General features: G+C 42.6%; 1 protein-coding gene across 1 annotated transcript; it reads left to right on the forward strand.

The window, feature by feature from the left end:
* The first annotated feature begins 2,332 nt into the window (after positions 1-2,332).
* LOC139469880 (serine incorporator 5-like) lies at positions 2,333-25,349 on the forward strand. Its single transcript, XM_071252202.1, has 13 exons — positions 2,333-2,467; positions 6,532-6,699; positions 10,616-10,794; positions 12,304-12,380; positions 12,537-12,630; positions 13,945-13,994; positions 14,622-14,792; positions 16,346-16,441; positions 17,683-17,899; positions 19,016-19,070; positions 20,457-20,493; positions 20,732-20,870; positions 22,681-25,349. The coding sequence occupies exons 1-13, from the start codon at positions 2,444-2,446 to the stop codon at positions 23,153-23,155; spliced, it is 1,782 nt and encodes a 593-aa protein (XP_071108303.1). The 5' UTR covers positions 2,333-2,443; the 3' UTR covers positions 23,156-25,349.
* The last annotated feature ends 554 nt before the right edge of the window (positions 25,350-25,903 follow it).

Consider the following 25,903-nt stretch of genomic DNA (forward strand, 5'->3'; position numbering starts at 1 on the left):
GGCACTAGCCTGTTAAGACCGAGTCGGTTTGTCTCATGTTTGTTTGTGTTATTTAACCCCGCACTCAGCAATACTCGAACTATATGACGGCGGTCTGTAAATAATCCAGTCAGGACCAGACACTCCAGTGATTGACATCATGGGCGAAAATAATTAGGAGTTAAAATGAATACCCCAAACGTGATGGTTTATGGTGAATGTGGACGAGTCCCTTTGTGCATAGAAGCACGTCTGAAAATAATAAAATATTGGATAAGACCACTGAATATGCCCTCATCAAGATTCCCTAAGAAATGTTACAATATGATGTGTTTGTATGATAGCAATGGCAAAACAAATTGGGTAACCGACTTAAGGAACCTGCTGAATAATTGTGGTTTTGGTTACATTTTTCAATTAGAACATATTGCTTATCCGAAGTTGTTCATAAATGCTCTAACACAAAGATTAAAAGATTTATATTTTCAGTCATGGAATGCAACTCTAACGCGTTGACCAAAGTCCCTGTTATATAGCAGTTTCAAGTCATATATCATTGCAGAGCAATACCTTTTCAGTGTTAGTCTTAGAAAATTTAGCCATCGCAAGATTCCGATGTTCATCACTCGATGTTTTAATTGAAAAAGGTAGATATCAAACTATTCCGAGAGAAAATAGACTCTGTCCACTATGTGACCTAGGATTAATTGAGGACGAGTATCACTTTTTACTAGTATGCCCGCATTATGATAAATTAAGAAAAGTATATTTACCAAAATATTTTCATGTAAACCATTGTACATTTAAGTTTAAACTATTACTGATAACTAGCAACATTGAAAGCATAAGAACTCTTTCTATGTACATATATCATGCTTTTATACAAAGAAAATCAAGTTTGGGAATTATATGATTGTACCAATTGCTCCTGTAATCATGATTGTACTATAGGCCTGTTGCCTCCTCAGTACGTTGAATAAAGAAATTGAAATTGACATCATGAGCATCCATCTGCGCAGTTGGGATACGATGACATGCATCAACCAAGTCAGCGAGCCTGACCACCCGATCCCGATAGCGTACAACAAGCATCGTCCCTTCTTACGGCAAGCATAGTCGCCTCTTACAACAATCATGGGTTGCTGAAGACCTATTATAACTCGGATCTTCACGGGTCAAGTCGCGTGATAAAATATTTCGTTTAATTCCGGGTTAGAGTTGTCCCCGCATCCTACGCTGGTGGTGAGAGGAGACTGGTCAGGCTCGGTCGCTTGGTTGATTTCGTGTAACGGTACCCCGACGGTTGACCGTTGCTCAAAATATCAATCACTGGACTGTCTGGTTCAGACTCGATTGTTAATAGGCCGCCGTCATATAGCTGGAATATTACTGAGTGCGGCGTTAAACAAAAAAACAAACAAACAAGTGGAACTTACAAGCTTCGGGATGTGACTTCATTGTTTTGCCTCTCATTACCAGAAACTGTCGGGAAGTACTTAACAAATGTCAGGAAGTATATTTCCTTGTATTACCCGGGTGTTGTGTCACGGACACATGCAACGATGTGCTTGTTGATGGAATCCCTCAGCCACCAAGACAGTGGGACAAAGGGTATGTACCTATATATACCAGAGATAACTTATATGTGTCTTTCCATGAAAATAATTATACCAGGCAGGTGTATACATATGTTCACACGTGGGAGGGGTGTGAAGTGGGTCAGTGGTACACTCGTTACTATAACACCGAATAATTATACTGACACATTCTCTTCAGAAACCTTCACCTGATGAAGGAGTAAGCATATACTCCGAAACGTTGTGTTCCTCATAATAAAGAAGTTCTATAATATACATATATATTCTCTTCGTTATGTGAATCACTTCTAAATGCCTTTCAAAGACCTATATTCATTTATTCAATCATTCCTTGAATGACTATGCATCTTATGTATTCAAGCAGATTGAAAGTCTCGATGGATTGACATTATATCATGGAAATGCTATTCGAAAAATGAAAGACAATATTAAAATGAAATCAAAGATTTCGGTTTCGTTTAAAGACATTTATAAATAATTGTAGTTCGTCATGTAAAATGATTTATTTAAAATCAGAAAACTTGCTTGTACTTGTTATTTTAGTTTCTGTCTTTATTGCAAAATTATACTTGTATGTGTAATTCTAAACCCTGGCCTTGTCACTGAACTGTACCAGGAAACAGGAAAAAACTAGACGTTCTAATTACCATGAGTGTGAAACATGGAGTATTTGTGGGGAGGAGAAAGTAATAGCTGTACCTGAAGTACGCATGCGCAACAAAATATCAACATTGACCGTATTCCGGTTGTGCCATTCGAATGTTTACATTGTCATGTTTCATACTGACATTTAAACCTGGATTCACTGAGAACATGAGCTTCACAATAGGCGGTTGAAATACTCCCATACACACCATTAGTTGAACATGTTCGGTTGCTGTGCCTCCCAGGTGAGTGAACGGCCCCAGAGAGGTCGAAAAGCGTAAAAATGTCGGCATGACAGAAAACAGCTGATTGTTGGCTACATTGCTATACTCTTGATTTTACCTGGTAATATTCCACTGTACAATTGGCTAGAGCGATGTCTGCGGGACATAGCTGTCTGTCATCTCGCTAACTGACACGCGCTTCACTGAATTAGTGTAGAAACGACATGTATCGTTTTATTTTGGTGGCAACAAGCGGGTACTGCCAGTGTTGATTGTCACTGTATAAAGGTAGCAGTAGGCCTACAGCCAATATGTGCCGAAGTGCTTCACTCGGGTTTTCAGTTATTACATACTTGTCAGGGATCAGTATTCTTGTAAATTACATGACACATATGCTTGAGGAAACTTTAGAATAATGAGGGAAATAGAGCTTTTAGCATGATCTGACGTATTAGGTTTCAATTCAAGTTTTATACAAGTTAAATATCAAACACTCACGTTGGTTGGTTGGTTTGTTGTGTAACGCCGCACTCAGCAATATTCCAGCTATATGACGGCGGTCTGTAAATAATCGAGTCTGGACCAGACAATCCAGTGATTGACATCATGAGCATCGATCCACGCAATTGGGATAGATGACATGTATCAACCAAGTCAGCGAGCCTGACCACCCGATCCCGTTAGTTGCCTTTTGCGACAAGCACAGTCGCCTTTTACGCCAAGTATGGGTTGCTGAAGACCTATTCTAGCCCGGAATCGTCACATAGTAAGCATGGTGGAGTGTATATTGTTGCAAGAAAACCTTGCTTATCTCAGACTTTAAGAAAGATCATGTCACACACATATCTAGTAATGCTGTATATGAGGCTAATACAGCGAGTACCTGTGCATATAGCTGCAATTTAATATCAAAGCTATATGTCCTGCTCCACTTTTTCTATTTGACTTTTAGTACTTGCACTGATATGGTGATACAGGTATCCTCAATCGCTACACATCCCTCCTGTAGTGACATTCTTTTAGACCGATGCTGATGTTGCACTATGCATCACAAGCTCATCAGACTACTCATGATTAGACTTAAACCACCATATACAGTATCAGGAAATGTACGCCCAAGTTCCTGAACCATTTACCTATTAGCTGATAAGTAGTATTAAGTAGACCATATATTTTGATTGAAAATACACATATTCAAAAGTTATGAACCAGAAACAATGATTAAAACTTCCAGTTCACTCTCACCCAGTTACAGCAGTTGATGCCAGGCCCACGTTCCACAAGACGATCTTAGCTCTAAGTCAATCATAACTACCATACTTTAACTAATGCAAAATACAATTGTAGCGCTAAGATCGCTTTGTGGAACAGGTCACAGCGGGCAGATGATGGAATATGATATGGGGCATTGACAACAACAACTGTGCACAATCTGCAGTTTAGTTGTAAAGTAAGGATACATCTGTTTGCGCAGATTGAACTGACTTTCATTGCTTCAAAAATAGGTGAGGTGAGGTGAAATTGGGTTTAACGTCACGTCCAAGATTATTGCACTTATATAGCGTTGTGTGTGTTGTGTGTGTGTGTGTGCTCTTGTACTAGTCCGGACTGTTGCCAATATATAGTGCTAGCCCACTGAGATACCATGCTGCAGTTTAACATGAATACACAGTATACTGACTCCGAGCCGACCAGTCCTTAAGGGTTTTAGCCCCTTAATGCCGAGCACCAGACAGGGTAACAACAAGTACCATCTTTTAACGTCTTTTGGTATGACGCGGCCAGGGATCGAACCCCGGACCTTCCGCTCTCCAGGCGGACCCTCTACCACTAGACCACGGGGGCGGTCTGCAAAAATAGGACACATTTCAAGTATGCTAAAGCTAGGAGGGTTGTCCATTGACATTTACTTTGACAGTGTTTTATAATTATATTTTCATCCAAAAAGGTTCACATTAATCAATGAAAATATGGGGTGTGAAATAGCATATTATATCATGTATATATTTATCATTGAGGCTAAAAAATAGCAAGTCTGCCCTCATGTACTGACCAGTCAGCATTAAGAAATGTATGGTATGTCATTGGTATATCATAGTATATATAGGCATCTATATTTCCCCTGTCCTTCCAGGTAGGCAAGGCTCTCAGTAGACTCTTTTGCATAACAGTTTTAGATTACCCGATTTAAACATGACCAGTAAGCATACAGTGATTTGATCATGTTGATAACTCTTCCTCACCACAACAAAATACAACTGCAGCTGCAACACAATCATGATAATCATGATGATATATGTTTTGCTGAGACTTATTTTTTTCTTCTTCATTATAATGTAATCATGGTTATTAACATGAAGACCATGGTGCCGATGACGATGATAATGAACAAGCACTACTATAGATGTAACGACATCTGGTGTTGTTCACGTCATGCTCCCGCCTTGATCAAGTGTAGTTAACTAATCATTTTCATTAATCATAATTATTGCATTAGGAATGTTAGCATGGTAAGTATACATGGTATAAGCAGATATTGTACAGAGGTTTGTTCTTGTGCTCTGGGGCCAAGCTGTGAGGTCTGCTAAGGGCTGGTTATTTTTAGCATATGCTTTAAATCTAAAACTCAGGTTGTCACAGTTGCATGTTTTTGTCAGTTAGTGTAAACATCAGCGACAGTGACTAGTAGCTAGTAGCACAAGTATGTTTCTACATCATCTACTCGCTAGCAACATAGTATGGTCTAACTAATATATACACTCCTTACACTGATATCATCCTCAGCAGAGGGGATATCCTATGACCACTCTGCACAAGCAATAACGATGCAGTGATATGATACATTGTAGTTATCATCAGTCGTGATGCAATGTACCATGTGTATCGCAGAGCTCGAGATAAGCTGAGTATTTGCGTAAAATACACATAAATAAACTGACATATGCAGAAAAATCAAATCCTAGTCTGTCACATAAGCAACAAATAATGTAAATACACCACTGAAATAAAATAAATGTGTATTTTACAACTGTTAGATAAAATGATTGTGTATCAGCCGATCGCAAAATTCACTTAGTGACAGTTACATTTGGAAAAGCTTACGCAACAAACATACTGATAGATGCCACTGGAAAAGCAGACAAGTCAATGTACATGTTGTATCTTAAACAGTCGCTGATTGGTGATTAGACAAATTTCTTACAAACAAAAATGGCTTCCCAGAGAGGGAGCCGCAAGTAAATGCAGATGGGTATACTCGTCATGCTTGTATTCACATAGTTTTAAATGATTTACAGGGATTGTTACGAAACAGGTTTTTAAGTTAAAATACCCAAATGTCAATAAACCATGATAAACAGATGGGTATAACAAATTTGAATACCCCCTAAAATCTGTGGATACCCAAATAAAATACCAAATATCCAAAAGCTTATCTCTAGCTCGGTCATCTAGCTGTATTATGTTACATGTAACATATGTCTAAGTGCCGCAGCTCGCTGTGCAGAGTTGTGTCCCTTGGACACACCAGAAACCTAGGATCATGGGTTTGAGTCACAGTTCGCCCTGACATGCCCGATGTTCACTCTGATGTTTCTAGGTTTGTCAGCACCATCCTGTGCTCATGAGTTTTCAAGTGGTAAATGTGAAGACCTGCATCACTTGGGGCTTCTCTCCCACATAAGGCTGACATGCCATGACATACATTGTAAGTGGAATCATGTCAAAAATGGTGATAATCCCAATTCACTCACTCACTCACATATAACAAGATGGCATTTGATGGGTTTAGCTCCATGGGGATTCCGGGTTAGAATTGGTCCCCAGTTACCTATGCCTGTTGTAAGAGACGACTTAATGTATCGGCTGGTCAAACTCTGTGATTTTATTGATAGCTGTTAAAGCTGTCTTTGTACCCAGACAGTATCGGACATTGCTTGTAATACCAATCACTAGATTGTCTGGTCAACATATGCATGATTGATATAGCTGGACTATCTAAGAGGAGTAAAAGTCTTTCTGTGGTACCATGGTGATGATCTGGTCTTGGATATGCTTATAAATATTTCGTTCTTGTTGTTATTTAGGTGGCCTGCTGCTGTGGGCCGGCATCATGTGCTCTGTGTTCCAAATGTCTGCCCAGGATCAACGAGTCGACCGGGTCAAGGATCATGTACACCATTCTCTTTATACTGGTGTTTGTGGTGGCCTGCCTCATGCTGTCCCCACAGCTGGAGGAGGTCTTCAGGGAGAGGGTGAGTAGCATTCAGGTGACATTGTACCAGGTGTGGGTGGGGCATTGTACCAGGTGTGTGTGGGTGGGACATTGTATCAGGTGTGTGTGGGTGGGACATTGTACCAGGTGTGTGTGGGTGGGACATTGTACCAGGTGTGTGTGGGTGGGACATTGTATCAGGTGTGTGCGGGTGGGACATTGTACCAGGTGTGTGTGGGTGGGACATTGTATCAGGTGTGTGTGGGTGGGGCATTGTGCCAGGTGTGTGTGTGTGGGGCATTGTACCAGGTGTGTGTGTGGGACATTGTACCAGGTGTGGGTGGGTGGGGCATTGTACCAGGTGTGTGTGGGTGGGGCATTGTACCAGGTGTGGGTGGGTGGGACATTGTACCAGGTGTATGGGTGGGGCAATGTACCAGGTGTGTGTGGGTGGGGCATTGTGCCAGGTCTGTGTGTGTGGGGCATTGTGCCAGGTGTGTGTGGGTGGGACATTGTACCAGGTGTGTGTGTGTGGGACATTGTACCAGGTGTGTGTGTGTGGGACATTGTACCAGGTGTGTGTGCTCCAGACATGTCCTGGCTGTGTGGGTGGGACATTGTACCAGGTTTGTGTGGGTGGGACATTGTACCAGGTGTGTGTGTGTGGGACATTGTACCAGGTGTGTGTGTGTGGGAAAATGTACCAGGTGTGTGTGGGTGGGACATTGTACCAGGTGTGTGTGGGTGGGGCATTGTGCCAGGTGTGTGTGGGTGGGACGTTGTGCCAGGTGTGTGTGGGTGGGGCATTGTACCAGGTGTGGGTGGGTGGGGCATTGTACCAGGTGTATGGGTGGGGCAATGTACCAGGTGTGAGGGTGGGACATTGTACCAGGTTTGTGTGGGTGGGGCATTGTACCAGGTGTGTGTGGGTGGGATATTGTACCAGGTGTGTGGGTGGGACATTGTACCAGGTGTGTTTGGGTGGGACATTGTACCAGGTGTGTGTAGGTGGGAAAATGTACCAGGTGTGTTTGGGTGGGACAATGTACCAGGTGTGTGTGGGTAGAATATTGTACCAGGTGTTTGTGGGTGGGGCATTGTACCAGGTGTGTGTGGTTGGGACGTTGTGCCAGGTATGTGTGGATGGGACATTGTGCCAGGTGTGTGTGCTCCAGACATGTCCTGGCTGTGTGGGTGGGACATTGTACCAGGTGTGTGTGGGTGGGACATTGTACCAGGTTTGTGTGGGTGGGGCATTGTACCAGGTGTGTGTGGGTGGGACATTGTACCAGGTGTGTTTGGGTGGGACGTTTAAGATTGTTCCATGATCATTTCATTGCGTGTGACTGAGTAACTGGTGTTTTCAACTGGCTCACTGTAATTCAAGACAATGTGTAGAGTTGGAAGTTAATCCACTGCTATGAATGGAAGTGAGTTAGTGTATTGATTATACTCCAGGCAGGTAAGAAGCAGACAGATGAAACTGTGCCGCATGTGTACTTGAGACATGTTTCAGTTGGCTGTTTGCTGCTCCAATATTTGAGAGTTTGGACATTCTGCAGCCACGTTTGCAGTCTTACGTGTGATCCCTACTCAAGACTTGCTTCCCTTGATTCTGCCACGTTAAATCTATATCAAACAAAACACATTGGAGCACGGCATTTTCCATGTTGAGGGCTTTGTTGGCCATTACAGGTACCCCTTTATTTGCTCATTCAGGCTCGCTATAATTAGAGGCCTGTCATTTAATGGAGGCAACATGGGGAAGGTAAACTAAAAGCACTTGCTATGTTTGTGAGGAGGGTTGTGTTAAGAAATACACAATTAGGAGGACGGTCATGAAAAAAACGAACACTTATTTTAGGATTAAACATTAATCACAGCTGTAATTGTCCTGGCCTCAAAGTGATGTGACATTGTAGCAGACTGTGTCCTTTAGGAGGGTCAGAGAATATATATATGGGCAAGCACACAGGAATGCAAAAAGTTGGGTTTTTTCTGCAGTTGTGTATCATAATTCTTAGGCCCATTCCCCATTATTAATTACTAAGCTTATATTGGCTTAGGTTGTAGTTAACTATAGTGCTGGGAAAAAGCACAAAGACACACTGATCAAACAGTCAGTGCAGTGAAATTATTGTTGAATTTTAAACATGCTAGGTCATGTTATTATTAAATCTAAATTTGTTCACATTATTCATGAGGTGGATCGGTAGTCTACCATGAAACAGTATGTAAAGATGTATCAGGTTTTTTCTGGAGTTAGAAACACCTATGCTGTGGCAGCCTGACATGAGTTGAATGTTGACCTGGTATGTTATAGAACTCAGTGCTCATGGCGTGATCATATATTTTGCTGAGTGTCAGTCAGTTCATCTGTGCTTTCCTGATTAACTGCCTTACAGAGTAGCAATTCAATCTCTGCAACATGATCATGGTTTAGAGGTATAGGGGCAGTGGGGGTAGTCTAGTGGTTAAAGAGTTTGTTCGTCATGCAGAAGACACGGGTTCGATTCCCGACATGGGTACAATGTGTGATGCCCATTTCTGGTGTCCCCCACCGTGATATTGCTGGATATTCTTGGGGAATCGTGTTGTTCTTACTTAATTCTTACATGAATCATTGTTGACATTCGTGGCTTTTTTCGGGTTGAGGACAAGAAATTTTGAGAGCCTCAAATGGCTAAGAATAGCCAAGAATGCAAAAGAATGGATTAAGAAGCTGTTACGGAACATGAGAATTAATTACAAATGGCTTACGATACAGCCACGAAATTGCAATTCCGGGACTCTTCCACGAAAGTTTATGACAAACACTAACTTTCTCGCTGATTCGACAAACTCCCACGAACTGTACGAATGTTTGGGAATCAAATAAGATTCATTTAAGAACTTCAAGAAATGATTCTGATTTATCTACAAACATGAAAGATTTCCTATTCAGGGTGATTCAGGATATTCTTGGTCATAGTGAAGTGGGGGCATAAGGGTTATAATTTTTCCAAAAATAAGAGTGGCAATTTGGAATTTGGGGGAAGGGATGATGGAGATAACGTCTCAATATTTCAGCATGAGAGATGGTATAAAACTTTAAACATATGCAGGTAATTAATGCAGAATCACTGTCCACAAGTAACATTAGGGATATGCAGAATGTTTTTCGCATGGAATCTTTCTCAGATGTAACATATGTAACAGTGGCGGATTAATAATTTATTGTGAGAATCCTGCAAGGTCGCTGCCTCAGCAGAACACATGTTTTGTTGTTTGTTTTCAGTAAAACAGGCTGGATTATATTTTAGAATCCCCCCTCTTAAATCTTAATGGTTTCTCCCTTATGATCAATATGAAGGATTTATGCAAATATTAAATATCTATTGACTATGTGATCAATGATATTTACCGCTATACTTTTCACTGACATATCTATTGACTATGTGATCAATGATATTTACCGCTATACTTTTAACTGACATATCTATTGACTATGTGATCAACGATATTTACCGCTATACTTTTCACTGACATATCTATTGACTATGTGATCAACGATATTTACCGCTATACTTTTCACTGACATATCTATTGACTATGTGATCAATGATATTTACCGCTATACTTTTCACTGACATATCTATTGACTATGTGATCAATGATATTTACCGCTATACTTTTCACTGACATGTTATTGCATTGAAAATAACTACAAAATCTATCAAACAACTTGAACAGTGTGTCCTCCAAAGAATGAAAACTGTAGATGAGTCATGGTAAAACATTGATGTGACACTGGTAATGAATATTACCATGACGGCTTCGAATGTTGATCACAATATCAATCACTCGATTGCCTGGTCTAAATTTTATTATTTACAGGATGCCATTGTGGATGGAATATTGCTGAATTAAACAACACTCAAAACTCTATTTTTCTAAAACTTTTTTTCTATATTCAGGTGCCGGGATTCAATGAGACCTGTATCATGCTGAATGTGGGTCCGAACTGCAGCCGCCTGATAGGGTATAAGGCTGTATATCGCCTGTGTCTGGGCGTGGTCATATTCCACTTCCTGCTGATGTTGTTGACACCCTTTGTGCCGAGCAGCAACCACTGGCGGGCATCGGTACACAATGGGTAGGTCAGGCAGAGACTCAATACTATAAACAATGGGTAGGTCAGGCAGAGACTCAATACTATCAACAATGGGTAGGTCAGGCAGAGACTCAATACTATCAACAATGGGTAGGTCAGGCAGAGACTCAATACTATAAACAATGGGTAGGTCAGGCAGAGACTCAATACTATCAACAATGGGTAGGTCAGGCAGAGACTCAATACTATCAACAATGGGTAGGTCAGGCAGAGACTCAATACTATAAACAATGGGTAGGTCAGGCAGAGACTCAATACTATCAACAATGGGTAGGTCAGGCAGAGACTCAATACTATCAACAATGGGTAGGTCAGGCAGAGACTCAATACTATAAACAATGGGTAGGTCAGGCAGAGACTCAATACTATCAACAATGGGTAGGTCAGGCAGAGACTCAATACTATCAACAATGGGTAGGTCAGGCAGAGACTCAATACTATAAACAATGGGTAGGTCAGGCAGAGACTCAATACTATCAACAATGGGTAGGTCAGGCAGAGACTCAATACTATCAACAATGGGTAGGTCAGGCAGAGACTCAATACTATAAACAATGGGTAGGTCAGGCAGAGACTCAATACTATCAACAATGGGTAGGTCAGGCAGAGACTCAATACTATCAACAATGGGTAGGTCAGGCAGAGACTCAATACTATAAACAATGGGTAGGTCAGGCAGAGACTCAATACTATCAACAATGGGTAGGTCAGGCAGAGACTCAATACTATCAACAATGGGTAGGTCAGGCAGAGACTCAATACTATAAACAATGGGTAGGTCAGGCAGAGACTCAATACTATCAACAATGGGTAGGTCAGGCAGAGACTCAATACTATCAACAATGGGTAGGTCATGCTGGGACTATTGGGCTTCCATGGGGGAGGCGCTACTATAAACCGATCACAACATGTCCTTACCCATAGAATAGGTCTTCAGCAACCCATACTTGCCATAAGAGGCGACTATGCTTGTCAGAAGAGGCGACTAACTTGATGGGTTGGTCAGGCTCGCTGAATTGGTTGATGCATGTCATCATATTCCAATTGTGTGAATTGATGCCCATGAAGTCAATCACTGGATAGTCAGGTCCAGACACAATTAATTACAGACCTCCGTCATATAGCTTGAATATTGCTGAGTGCAGCGTTAAACACCAAACAAACAAACGTTATTACCTTGAAATTTCTTGTTTCATGTGATGTCAAAATTCAGGGCACAAATAGAGGAGAATTGATGATGAAAAGTGTGTTGCGTTTGGGTATGATGCTAGATAGAAGACAAGATATTTTTGATAGTTATTGACTTCTCAGTATAGATTTATCCATCAGGGGCAGTGTGGTGGCCCGGTGGTTATAGCATCTACCTGGGTTTGATTCCCTGCTTGGGTACAGTGTGTGTGCCTTTTGTCATTGTTCTCCCTGTAAGATAGCTCGAAGTGATGCAGAACCTCACAGAGTATGTCTTCAAGATGTGTATGTTTCTCTCTGCAGGTACTGGTTCTTCAAGATTCTGGTTCTATGTGGGCTCTGTGCTGGGGCATTTTTCATCCCCTCCACCTACAGTCTCTGTAAGCATAACACATTTCCTTCTTTGATTCTTGTGTGAGATGTAATAACCATAATAATCGTTGGACTATGTTTGTAATTATGATTATTCAAGCATCTGAAGTCATTGGTAGTTAGTTTCGGTTACTTGTGAATTGTGATTGTTGGTGTTCTTTCAGACTGGATGTACATCGGCATGGCAGGGGGATTTCTCTTCATCATCCTGCAGCTGATACTCCTGGTGGACTTCACCCACTCCTGGAACGCTGCCTGGTTAGTGGGGGGTGGAGGGCAGTAGTACACTGACATGCCTAGCAATGCCAAAGCATGCAGTTTGTACAGCACATTGCAGTGCCTTAGAAATCTTGTGGTCTATTCAAGAAGCTGTCCCAGTGCTAAGATTGTCGTGAATGTGTTGTAGCAAAATAAGATCTTAGCTAAGTCTGTTCTTGAAACTGTCTAGTAGAGCTAAGTAATCTTAAGTTTGCGATTTAAAGTAAACAGGGTCGGACCTGTCTCTGGAGCTTTATAAGAGCCAAATCTGGAGCCAAATAAGATGATCAATGTCAGACGGCATATTGAGGAATTCATTCCGCAGTATGGGTCTGCTGTATCATTTCTGATAGACTAACATCTAGTCTCTAAAGTGAACATATCGCACAGGAAAAAACAGTTGTTCAGTTTTCTTAATAAAAATATAATAAAAAGGAGCCCAGTGACTCTCTTCATTTTCAATACTGATACTGCAGTGATCTAGACTTGCCAAGCATAATAGACTTGCATGGGCTGTATTTGATATATATTTGTGTCAGTGTCTGTAAGACAGACTACATTTCTGACAACAGCACCAAGTGGTTTCCACATGCACTTTCAAAACACAAACACCAGGTCCTAGAATACATGCCACAAACATCACATTTACCAACTATGACCTATGACTTCAAGTCTAAGTTTGCTGGAGAGTTTTCCGTCATTACCGTACAGAGAAATATAGAGTTAATATCCTCAGAATATCTTCAAGGATCTCTACTCAGAGTGTGTGATGCAATCTGCCAGGCTTTGACATGTGGCTTTACTGATATTATGCACATATTCCTTGCTCTGGTTGATAATAACAAGGATAGCATAGTTTTCGCAATCTGCAATCTGAAAAAATATCTTAAACAATATCAGGTGAGCGGACTAGTTGTTGTTTGAGTTGAACATTGTCCATAGCTTAACTAGTGCCCTGGCTATCTTCCTAGCTTTGTTTACAAAATATTTCAGACATATTGAAAAAAACGAAATAGTGGTTTAATTGTTTATTTATTAAAATCATATATACGTGTAAATATTTAAATTTAAATAAATAAATGAATACAAGACTCCAAGCTTGTTTTACCACCGTTACAAAAGCTCACTGTCTAAGCTAAAATATATGTCATATATATGTAAGATAGTGTTATGATAGGTTTAAGAAAGCTTCAGAATTATATTTTTTAGCCCTAAGTTTGTTTGTCTTAACTAAGACAGGCCGTCTCATGAATAGGCCATTTGGCATGACAACATTCATAAATATGCAGTGACCTTCCTAGTTTGTGCTTGCAGGGTGGGCAGGAAGTCTGGCAGCGGCTCAAGGAACAACTGTGGATATGCAGGTAAGAGTGACAGTCTCACGGCCTTGTAGCCTTGTGCCCTGCAACTGTGTAGAGTTGCCTCCCTTGCTGTTCAGATCCATTGTTAGTGGTTTGAATCCCAAATTGCCTGTTTGATGATCCTTGGCCTATATTATACCTTAACATATAGTATCTTAACATATTGAGTCTTACGTTGAAGCTCACTTTGGTCAGTTTTGCCCTTCTTATAATCAAGGTTAAGGGAACTACTTTTTAGGCTTAATAAAATAAAAGAATTAGTTCTCAGGCATTGGTTTTTGAAAATATACTGCGGGCAGGCGGGCAGTGTCTTTTTTGGGGGGGTTGTTCAAACTAGTATGTTACCAATAAACAGTTGTGTAATCAATAAACAATTGTGTACAATCACCTGGAAAGGGCCTCCCTGCATAAGTGTATTTCTTGATGAGTGGAATACAGTATTTGACTACTGTTGGACTTGGAATATTTAAGGATTTTTTTTGATTTTTTAAATGGAAATAAAAATAACATGCGGCGGACTTTGTGATGATGCGGGCGGTGTCTGACAACCAAGATTATTATTTTTTTTAGCCTTAGCTAACCCAATTATTGTTGCAAGTATGAGTAGTTGTCTGTCCATCTGCACTACAGGCACCCTGCTGATTGCTGTGATATTCTTCATCATCGGTGTGATAGGCGTTGTGATGCTGTTTGTCTACTATGCCCAGAATGACTGCAACACCAACAAGATCTTCATCGGCATCAACACTGGCCTCTGCGTCACCATCTCCATCATCACCCTGCTGCCATGTACAGAGAAATGTCAGTGGATGTCTTGGCTTGTGTAGTTACCGTGGTTACTTACAACTGTATTCCTGTATTTGTGTAGCATGGCCTTCCATACATCACATATAGCTTAATGTCTTCACACTTAGCCATTGGAGAATCAAACTAGGGCAGAGATGAGCTTTAACCACTAGACTATGCTATCACTTCTTAATACTTGGCACTAAACACTGCATATAGCTGGAATATTGCTAGTGCGATGTTAAACATCAAACAGTCAACTCTGAGGAGGAGCAAACAAATGTAAATAGTATCATATTTCTCTCTAGAGTGAGTGGGGGCGGTCGGTTAGCCTTGTGGTTAAAGCGTCCGCTCGTCACGTCGAAGACCCGGGTTCGATTCCCGACATGGGTACAAAGTATGAAGCCCATTTCTGGTGTCCCCCGCCGTGATATTGCTGGAATATTGCTAAAAGCGGCGTTAAACCATACTCACTCACTCTAGAGTGTAGCACCACATGTAGCTATAGTCCAGCAATATCTCAGGGGAGGGTACCAGAAAGGTGCATTTTATCCATTTTGTAATTTGTGAATTAGACTCAGGCTTTAGACGTGGTGATTAAACACTATCAACTGGGCTACCTCACCTCCCCTGTCAGGCTAGGGGCCTGTTGGGAACTAGGAACTGTGGGACCGTCTCCGTGGTCCAGTAGAAAGAGCATCTTCCCGGGGAGCAGAAGGTCATGGGTTCAAGCCCTGACCAGGTCATACCTTAAGACGTTCAAAGATGGTACTAGTTCTTACGGGGCGGTCTGGTAGCCTTGTGGTTAAAGCGTTCGCTCGTCACGCCGAAGACCCGGGTTCGATTCCCGACATGGGTACAATGTGTGAAGCCCATTTCTGGTGTCCCCCGCCATGATATTGCTGGAATATTGCTAAAAGCGGCGTAAAACCATACTCACTCACTCACTCACTAGTTCTTACTCTACCTGATGCTTGGCATTAAGGGGTAAAACAAGGACTGGTCAGCTTGGAGTAGTGTACTGTGTGTGAGTGGGATATTCATGTTAAACTGTGGCATGGTATCTCAGTAGGCTAGCACTAATAAATCGGCATTAGTCCGGACTGGTACAAGTTGCCACACACACATACTCTCACACATGTGCATGCGAGTCACTATATAAGTGCAATAATCTTGAACTTGATGTTAAACCCCATTTCTCCTCACCTCAGCCCATGAACTGTGAAAGCCAAGGATTTTGTGTTAGGGTTTCAGTTCTGTCAGGGTGAATGTAGTATCATGTTAGTAAACCACTCCGAGAGTAACATTAGCAGAGGAAGTGGTGACCCTCATTATACTCATTATTATACAACATGAACACGACCATGACAGGACATGCCATTTGAATCCGCCGTCATTGTTTGTCTGGGTGTCATGTTTATACATGTCAGTGGACTCCTCTTAATTACAGGAAGTAACATATGCAGGATTGTACTACAAGTAGTTGGTATGTATACACTATATATTCCACCCCTCTCCTGCATGCCCTGTTCTCTGTGTTCTGATGTTATTCTACTGTTTATCTGCAGTTAACCCGAATGCCGGCATGCTGCAAGCGTCTGTGATCAGTCTGTATGTCCTGTACCTCACCTGGTCAGCTCTCACCAGCGAACCCCCAGAGGAGGGTGAGTTTACCACCCTTAGGTGTTGATGCCAGCCTTAGGGTCAGTTGATGCACCCTTAGGGGTCAGTTGATGCACCGTTAGGGGTCCGTTGATGCCAGAATTAGAGGTCCATTGATGCACCGTTACGGGTCCATTGATGCACCGTTAGGGGTCCGTTGATGGCAGAATTAGAGGTCCATTGATTCACCGTTAGGGGTCCGTTGATGCCAGAATTAGAGGTCCATTGATGCACCGTTAGAGGTCCGTTGATGCCAGAATTAGAGGTCCATTGATGCACCGTTAGAGGTCCGTTGATGCCAGAATTAGAGGTCCATTGATGCACCGTTAGGGGTCCGTTGATGCACCGTTAGAGGTCCGTTGATGCCAGAATTAGAGGTCCATTGATGCCAGAATTAGAGGTCCATTGATGCACCGTTAGAGGTCCGTTGATGCCAGAATTAGAGGTCCATTGATGCACCGTTAGGGGTCCGTTGATGCACTGTTAGAGGTCCGTTGATGCCAGAATTAGAGGTCCATTGATGCACCGTTAGGGGTCCGTTGATGGCAGAATTAGAGGTCCATTGATGCACCGTTAGGGGTCCGTTGATGCCAGAATTAGAGTTCCATTGATGCACCGTTAGAGGTCCGTTGATGCCAGAATTAGAGGTCCATTGATGCACCGTTAGAGGTCCGTTGATGCCAGAATTAGAGGTCCATTGATGCCAGAATTAGAGGTCCATTGATGCACCGTTAGAGGTCCATTGATGCCAGAATTAGAGGTCCATTGATGCACCGTTAGGGGTCCGTTGATGCCAGAATTAGAGGTCCATTGATGCACCGTTAGGGGTCCGTTGATGCCAGAATTAGAGGTCCATTGATGCACCGTTAGGGGTCCGTTGATGCACCGTTAGGGGTCCGTTTATCTTCAGTGGATCAGAGGACCATGAACTGTTCCATGATGCATACCTAAACACTTCCACAAGAGACTGTAAATGGGGACACTATGCTCCACAGTCTGGGGTCAGAAGACATTGTGATGAACACATTTTAACTGAAACAACAGGAATAAACATGATACAGATATTCATTAACTGCTAGATTCATATGCATCTGACAATGTGAGTTGGCAGTCAAGTGGTGTTTTAGATGAGTGAACCCAATCTTGTTGGGCCATCCAATCTCCCCAAGCCCTAGTTGTTTAATGTCTCACATTGACAGTACTGAATTCAGGTGAAATTCTGACCTCTCGGCTTCTATTCCAGTGAACATCTTGGAGACATTTGCCACCAAGACTCAGCATCTTTACCAGCAGAAGGATTCCCATGCTGTGAAGATTGGTCAGGTGGGCCAGCAGTTCCACCGGGAGGCCAACATGTCCTCTATGTACCGGTGTCGACCAGATCCATCCTTCCCAGAAGCTGATCTCATCTCCGCTTATGCTGGACTCCTTATCATGTTCATCATGGCTGTGTATTCCAGGTAGGTGGGGAATACTTTACTGTACATCTTATCAGCATCAGTGTCAGCTGTGTCAAATGTAAACCATTCCATTCCCAATATGGACTGTGGATATTAGAGCAGTATGATAGAACAGAGACTAACAATACTAGAGCAGTTTAATAGAACAGAAGTCTACTGCCAAACAAAATGTCTCACTAAGAATACCTGAACACGTTTATATGTGCATGTCTTGGTATCCCAATTGCATGGATTGATGCTCATGATGTCAATCACTGCATGGTGTGTCTGGTCTCGACTTGATTTTTTACAGACCGCGTCATACAGCGGGAATATTGCTGAGTGCAGCATTGAACAACACACAAACAAACAAAACCAATAGTATTTGCCCAAAGTTTGATACTTTTTGAAAAAGTATCTAATATATTTGTATATACAGGGATGTGAAATCTCTGCGGAAACGCAGAAAATCGCGTTTTTTAAAACAGTAGTCCTTGGAAAAAATCATCTTCCGCATAAAAATATGATGAGATTTAAAAAAAACCTCTCTGAAAAATGTTATCGAAAACCGGACAACCGTCGTGGATTGTCCTGTTTTAGACCAGAGCTTTCAGCATCATAGGTTTTCGGACATCATACGTTTTCTATCATGAATACTTGCACTATGTGGCATCACACAGAAATTGTAAATACTCAGATGATGGCTTGTTTTTAAGATAAAGTTGTCTTTTAGCCTATAAGTAAATGAGACGTTTTACAGTTGTTCATGTGATTACCGAGAAAACTATGAATGTTTCTTCGGCTTCCAACAACCCATAACATGGAGATATATATTGTATTAATGTCTTATGTTTGCAATGGAGTTTTGGTAGGTGTATATGATATAAACTGTATATCAGCACTATCCACTATTTGTGAATACTAGGCACAACTTAAGCAAAAGAGAAAATATTAAATGATTCCTGAGATACATAAATTTATTTAATAAAGTACACTGTGTGGTAAATAACATTATAGACAGCTAAACTTACACTTGTGAGTTATCAAAATTAACTATACTCTGTTATGAAGTTTGGGCCCAGTGATGTTGATGGGGATGCTGTACGGTACTAACCATCCCATGTTGGCTTGTTTCAGTGTCCGGACCTCCAACCAGTCACATAAACTGGGCATCCGGCGGGGCTCAGCTGTGGTGAGTTTGCCAAGTTAAGCTACAGTGAGTGAGTGAGTAGGACTTTACACCGCTTACACCAATGTTCCAGCAATATCACGGCAAGGGACACCAGAAATGGGCTTCACACATTGTTCCCATAAGGGGAATCAAACCGAGGCCTTCAACATGACGAGCTAACGCTTTAGCGACTGCCCCATCGCCCTGTTAGACTACAGATGCATAGATATCAATCAGGGCAGGTTCTTCTCAATGAGAGCTGCAGTTTACAGTGTGAAGTTGCATCAAAGACTTGCCAGAAACCTATAATCGTAGAGCCTACTCAATTTCCTAAATCCCCTGGCTTTACATTCTCAGACTGAAATTAAAACAAATTTTAAAATCTGAAACAATTTTTATCAACAAGTTAAGGTTTCCAACACACTTTTCATCATGTGTTCACGAACCTTAGAAAATGGTCGTAATATATCTCGTTATTCAGCGCCTCAATAACCAAGTGGTTCACTCGCCGGGCTACATGTATAAAGGCTGCAGTTCGATTCCACTGAAATATAAGTGACATTTGTTGTTTGATTTTGACATCAGTCCACATATTTCACAGGTTAGCATGCTGATGTGTGTTATCTAGATTGTGTCCAATGGCAACATTAATCTCTAACAAGGGACACTCTAGAATATCCCTCCCCTTTGTCAAAGGGCTATTCTGTAGAAAAACTCTGCTGAGAGGCTGTCCTACACAAAGAAGGGCCCCGTAAAATGGGATGACGTTGCAAGAGGTTTGTAAGTAATGTTACTGTTTGTCAAGTCCAGGTTGTTTATTGTACAACATAAGAGAGCTACACAATAAATCACAAAGAACAATGAAGAACGAAGCATGGTTTATTTCACGATAAAACATTGTTCTGGAGATTTGAACATGTGCTCGCAACTTCACAACGTCGTAACTTGGACGATGTCATTTTTGAGAGGGCAGTCAAGAGTGAGTTGTTCCCCATAGATGTAGCTTGACAACGCAGATGAATGCAATGGGGGAATGATCGCACCCAAAGCTGGGAGAGATATGACAATCGGTTTTGGGGGAACATGTGCAGAAATGGAGTTGTCCGACATTGCAGAGGTGGGATTGCATTCAGGGAGTTATCAATATTTATTTTAGAAGCTTTTACAATTTATGGACATCCTTTAAAAGGCTGTACGAAATGTTGATATCTCATATAAGAAATAAATGACTGATGGTCATTGTTTGCCGGACATTATAACACTTGCAGGGAGAATAAGCCACTCGGGGCTGTGCCCCTCATTGTTTATTCTCCCTGCAGTGTTTTATTGTACAATAAACAACTCTCACTTGTCATATATTTCTTAAGTATATGACATGTCTGACCACTATCACTGATCACTTTGCAGGGAGACAAGACCTGGTGTTGCTGCCTCATGTACAAACGTGAGTAATCATCTGAAACATCAGTGCATTTGAAGCCGAAACTTGGCATGGATGATGCCAGAAAAGTCTTTCACAAAGAAATCTGATTTGATTCTTCATATTTTCCTCTTGGCCCTGTTTTCACTTACTGTACAATGCTATATGGGTAGTAGAAAACATTACTCGACATGAGACTAGGTTGAGAAGGTATGACTGAGTGGGGTATCCATGTTAAACTGCTTAATGTGTCTTTGTACAGGAGATAATCCATCAATTCATGGCGGGCAGCAGGTCGTGCAGAACGAGGCAGACGGAGTTATCTACTCCTACTCTTTCTTCCACTTTGTGTTCTGTCTGGCCGGACTCTACATCATGATGCAGCTCACCAACTGGTACAGGTACGTAGGGAGGGGTACAGGTACAGGGGGGTACAGGTACGTAGGGAGGGGTACAGGTACAGGGGGGTACAGGTACGTAGGGAGGGGTACAGGTATGTGGTGTGGGGGTATGGGAGATTAGGTGGGTTATAGATTTGTGGTGGTGGTGGTTGGGGGGGTATGTCGGATACAGGTATGTGGGTATGGGTATGTGGGGTGGGGGTACAGGTAAGGGAGATGGGGGGACAGGTATGTGGGGTGGGGGTACAAGTAAGGGAGATAGGGACAGGTATGTGGGGTGGGGGTACAGGTAAGGGAAATGGGTGGACAAGTATGTGGGGTGGGGGTACAAGTAAGGGAGATTGAGATACAGGTATGTGGGGTGGGGGTACAGGTAAGGGAAATGGGTGGACAGGTATGTGGGGTGGGGGTACAAGTAAGGGAGATTGAGATACAGGTATGTGGGGTGGGGTTACAAGTAAGGGAGATTGGGGATAGGTATGTGGGGTGGGGGTACAGGTAAGGGAGATTGGGGACAGGTATGTGGGGTGGGGGTACAAGTAAGGGAGATTGGGGACAGGTATGTGGGGTGGGGGTACAGGTGAGGGAGATTGAGATACAGGTATGTGGGGTGGGGGTACAAGTAAGGGAGATTGGGGACAGGTATGTGGGGTGGGGTTACAGGTAAGGGAGATGGGGGGACAGGTATGTGGGGTGGGGGTACAGATAAGGGATATTGGGGACAGGTATGTGGTGTGGGGGTACAAGTAAGGGAGATGGGGACAGGTCTGTGGGGTGGGGGTACAAGTAAGGGAGATTGAGATACAGGTATGTGGGGTGGGGTTACAAGTAAGGGAGATTGGGGATAGGTATGTGGGGTGGGGGTACAGGTAAGGGAGATGGGGGGACAGGTATGTGGGGTGGGGGTACAAGTAAGGGAGATGGGGACAGGTCTGTGGGGTGGGGGTACAAGTAAGGGAGATTGAGATACAGGTATGTGGGGTGGGGGTACAGGTAAGGGAGATGGGGGACAGGTATGTGGGGTGAGGGTACAGGTAAGGGAGATGGAGGGACAGGTATGTGGGGTGGGGGTACAGATAAGGGATATTGGGGACAGGTATGTGGTGTGGGGGTACAAGTAAGGGAGATTGGGGACAGGTCTGTGGGGTGGGGGTACAAGTAAGGGAGATTGAGATACAGGTATGTGGGGTGGGGTTACAAGTAAGGGAGATTGGGGATAGGTATGTGGGGTGGGGGTACAGGTAAGGGAGATGGGGGGACAGGTATGTGGGGTGGGGGTACAGGTAACGGAGATGGGGGGACAGGTATGTGGGGTGGGGGTACAGATAAGGGAGATTGGAGACAGGTATGTGGGGTGGGGGTACAAGTAAGGGAGACTGGGGACAGGTATGTAGGGTGGGGGTACAAGTAAGGGAGATTGGGGACAGGTATGTGGGGTGGGGGTACAGGTGAGGGAGATTGAGATACAGGTATGTGGGGTGGGGGTACAAGTAAGGGAGATTGGGAACAGGTATGTGGGGTGGGGGTACAGGTAAGGGAGATGGGGGGACAGGTATGTGGGGTGAGGGTACAGGTAAGGGAGATGGGGGGACAGGTATGTGGGGTGGGGGTACAGATAAGGGATTTTGGGGACAGGTATGTGGTGTGGGGGTACAAGTAAGGGAGATGGGGACAGGTCTGTGGGGTGGGGGTACAGGTAAGGGAAATGGGTGGACAGGTATGTGGGGTGGGGATAGGTGCATGGTAGGGGGGGTACGGGTAGTAGTGAGGGTACAGATAGTCTAAGATCCTTTCTGTTTTTTCCCTTCAGACCCGAGGAGACAAATATCGACAAGTTTGGGCTGAACTGGTCCGCAGTGTGGGTGAAGATGGCCTCCAGCTGGGTGTGTGTGGGTATATACACCTGGACTCTCTTCATCCCCAAGTGCTGCCCAGGGCGGAACCTGTCGTTCCCCAGACCACGCCAGGACTCAGTTGACGGCCGACTTGAAGAGGAATGTCTCAATGATATGCCAAGATCTGGATCAAGGTCGTCCAATATTACTTCAAGATCAGTCAATGAGGATCCTCGACCAGGATCTGGGATGTCCAGATCCAAATCTGCTTCCCGTGACAGGCTGAACAGACAGTCCCCTGCACAGACTCCAATCGAGGAGCGACCAAGCTCCAGATCATCTGCAGCTGCTAAGTCAATGTCTGTTGAGGACCGACCAAGTTCAAGGTCATCTAGAAGGTCAAGGTCACATTCACCAAGAAGAGATAGAGACAGACAGAGCTCAGTATGAGAGTGGTTCATGAGTATGTCCCGAGATTTTGTGATATATGTGACAATATAAGACAGACCAAGTTCAATGTCAGCAAGACGGTCAAGGTCACAGTCTCCAAGAAGCAATAGAGACTGGAATGAGTGTACAAGATGTTGTGATATGTAACTATTGGTGACACAAGTGTCCATGTTTTGTTTTTTATGGTATTTCATTGATCATGTTAATACCTCGATTTCTAGGTGACTCCTATGTCCTAGAAGAATTAAGTACTTTTGATACTCAGACAACAGGTTTTGTACTAATGGCCATTGTATATTTAAATTCAGGTATTCACATTTTGTTTATGCAGCATCACAAAGAAACTTTTTTTGTGCTGAACATTTGTTCCTCAACATGCACAAGTAGCCTTAAACATATGTTGTGGATCAGAATGATAAGAAGTGGCAGCTGGAATATATACTACAAGTATATTCTCAATAGTCAACATTGTCAAACATTCAGTATATACAACATGGCGTTGGTACCCATGATAACATGAAATTGGAATCTTTGAACATGTTAATCACCAACTCATTCATCAATAGCATGTTCATAGCTGATTCAGACAATTCTTCTTTTTCACAATCATATTCATCATTTTCCGTTATCATCTCAATATGCTGATTCCAAGACTTTGTAACGTTATCAAGAGGGAGAAAGGTTTTCAGATTTTATCAGCCAATGCTTGATTTCTTTTTTATTGAGGTTTCATTGACGGTTTGCTTGAGAACGTTTTGGGAGGTCAGAGTTTGGTTCTGGAGATGTTATCGTTTAGTGCTTGCCACAAGTGTCCTATCTGTTGGTGAACCGTTTTCCGGTTGTAAACCAAATGGCAAAAGCCTTTAAAATGCAGCAACTGTGATTGTGCTCTAGACCTGAATCTCAGTGAGTGACACATCATAGGACGTGGAATACAGACAGGGTAGTGGTATAACCCACCTTATTGTCCTCATTATTGTATAGAGTAGAATACACTTGCATAGCAGCCCATTTCATTCATGCAGGGCTATGAAATAGTTTTTGAAAAGACGAATATTTTGTCACCAATTTGTTCAGTCATTCAGGTCCCTGTTCAGTATGTTCAGTAAATAATGTGTATCTTTAATCAGTCATAACACTACCAGGAACATTCGTGTGTATGATGATGGAAGTACCGTGATGTTGGTGTGTTACAAACTTACTACAGTGAGTATTTTGTATTACAATGTTATAGTGATTAATGTGTATTACAAAGCTACTATAGTGATTAAGGTGTATTACAAAGCTACTATAGTGATTAAGGTGTATTACAAAGCTACTATAGTGATTAAGGTGTATTACAAAGCTACTATAGTGATTAAGGTGTATTACAAAGCTACTATAGTGATTAAGGTGTATGCAATAGTTACTATAGTGATTAAGGTGTATTACAAAGTTACTATGGTGATTAAGGTGGATGATAGAGACAACTGTGTAAGCTTATGATGTTCTAGGTGGTTAAGTTTCTATCCAGGCAGCAGAAATCCATGGTCCACTGACAGACCGTCACGCATACGAGTGACCCCTCTAAGGTGGTCACTTGTACTTGAGACGGGAGAGCCGTCTCGCATCACGTTACGGCCTCTACTGGTCAGGAGCACTTACTAGCCTAGTGGTGCCTCATCAACGTAGATTCCATGTACATTCCCACTTTGTTTTAAGCCCATTCCGTATTGGTCTACTGCCAATGTGTACTTGTAAGTCTGATAACTTCCTGGGACTAGTTCCACAAAGTGGTCTTAGCACAACGATAGTCGTAAGCCTGTGTTAAAGTATGGGCGTTACGATCGCTTTGTGGAAGGGGACCCTGGTCCTATGTCCTGGCCCCTGTGTAGAGTGGGGCACCTTGCACCAAGATACTAACATTCCTTGAACTACACTGACCCTGACCTTTGATCTTTATACCTTATATGTAGTTTCCAGTTGTTTACATACTTTTATATATTCATACTTCTTGTAAACATGTCAGTGCAGCAGTTCTAGTGCTGAGATTATACAAATTGAATTTATGAATCCATTTCTATTTGAGAGTTACTGAGAATTATGTGCAATAAATTGCTTCTGAAGTCTCTCATCAAGAGACCATGTGAATCTTGTTATGTCCAAACGCTAACTAGTGCTTTCATTTATCATGTTTATGGTGCATGACAAACTGGGGGGGGGGTCTGAGACCTGAAACCTTAGAACATATCTCCCACATGCCATTGTTGGCGGCGTTTAGCAAGTTTAGCAACTCACTCACTCATACAACGTGCACTGGCGCGTGGTGGATTGATTCTATATCAAACACACCAGCATTATATATGAGACACAAGAGAGCTGTAATTGTTGATCCAAGTGTTGTAACCCACGTTTACTATGTCACATGCAGATGGTCTGATATGTTCCTTTTGGCCATCGCCAGTCTTCCATTGCTTGTTCTAGATAACATTTTGAAAATGTTAATACCACCTAAACACTTTGTCAAAACCTGTTGATGTTTCAGAATTGGGATCAGCTGAAAATGTAGATTGTTGGTTAATGAAACAGTGTGTCTGTTGTTGCTTGTATATCAGTAGAGTAGGTAAAGCATGCCACAGTGAGACCAGCCAAGGTCTATGAAGCTGTTCTGACCTGGAATCACCACGGTGAGACCTGCATAGGTCTGGGAAGCTGTCCTGACCTGGAATCACCACGGTGAGACCAGCATAGGTCCAGGAAGCTGTTCTA

The sequence above is a fragment of the Haliotis cracherodii genome, unplaced genomic scaffold, assembly GCF_022045235.1.
Source record: "Haliotis cracherodii isolate W230 unplaced genomic scaffold, xgHalCrac1.p SCAF_1, whole genome shotgun sequence".
NCBI classification, from domain to species: domain Eukaryota; kingdom Metazoa; phylum Mollusca; class Gastropoda; order Lepetellida; family Haliotidae; genus Haliotis; species Haliotis cracherodii.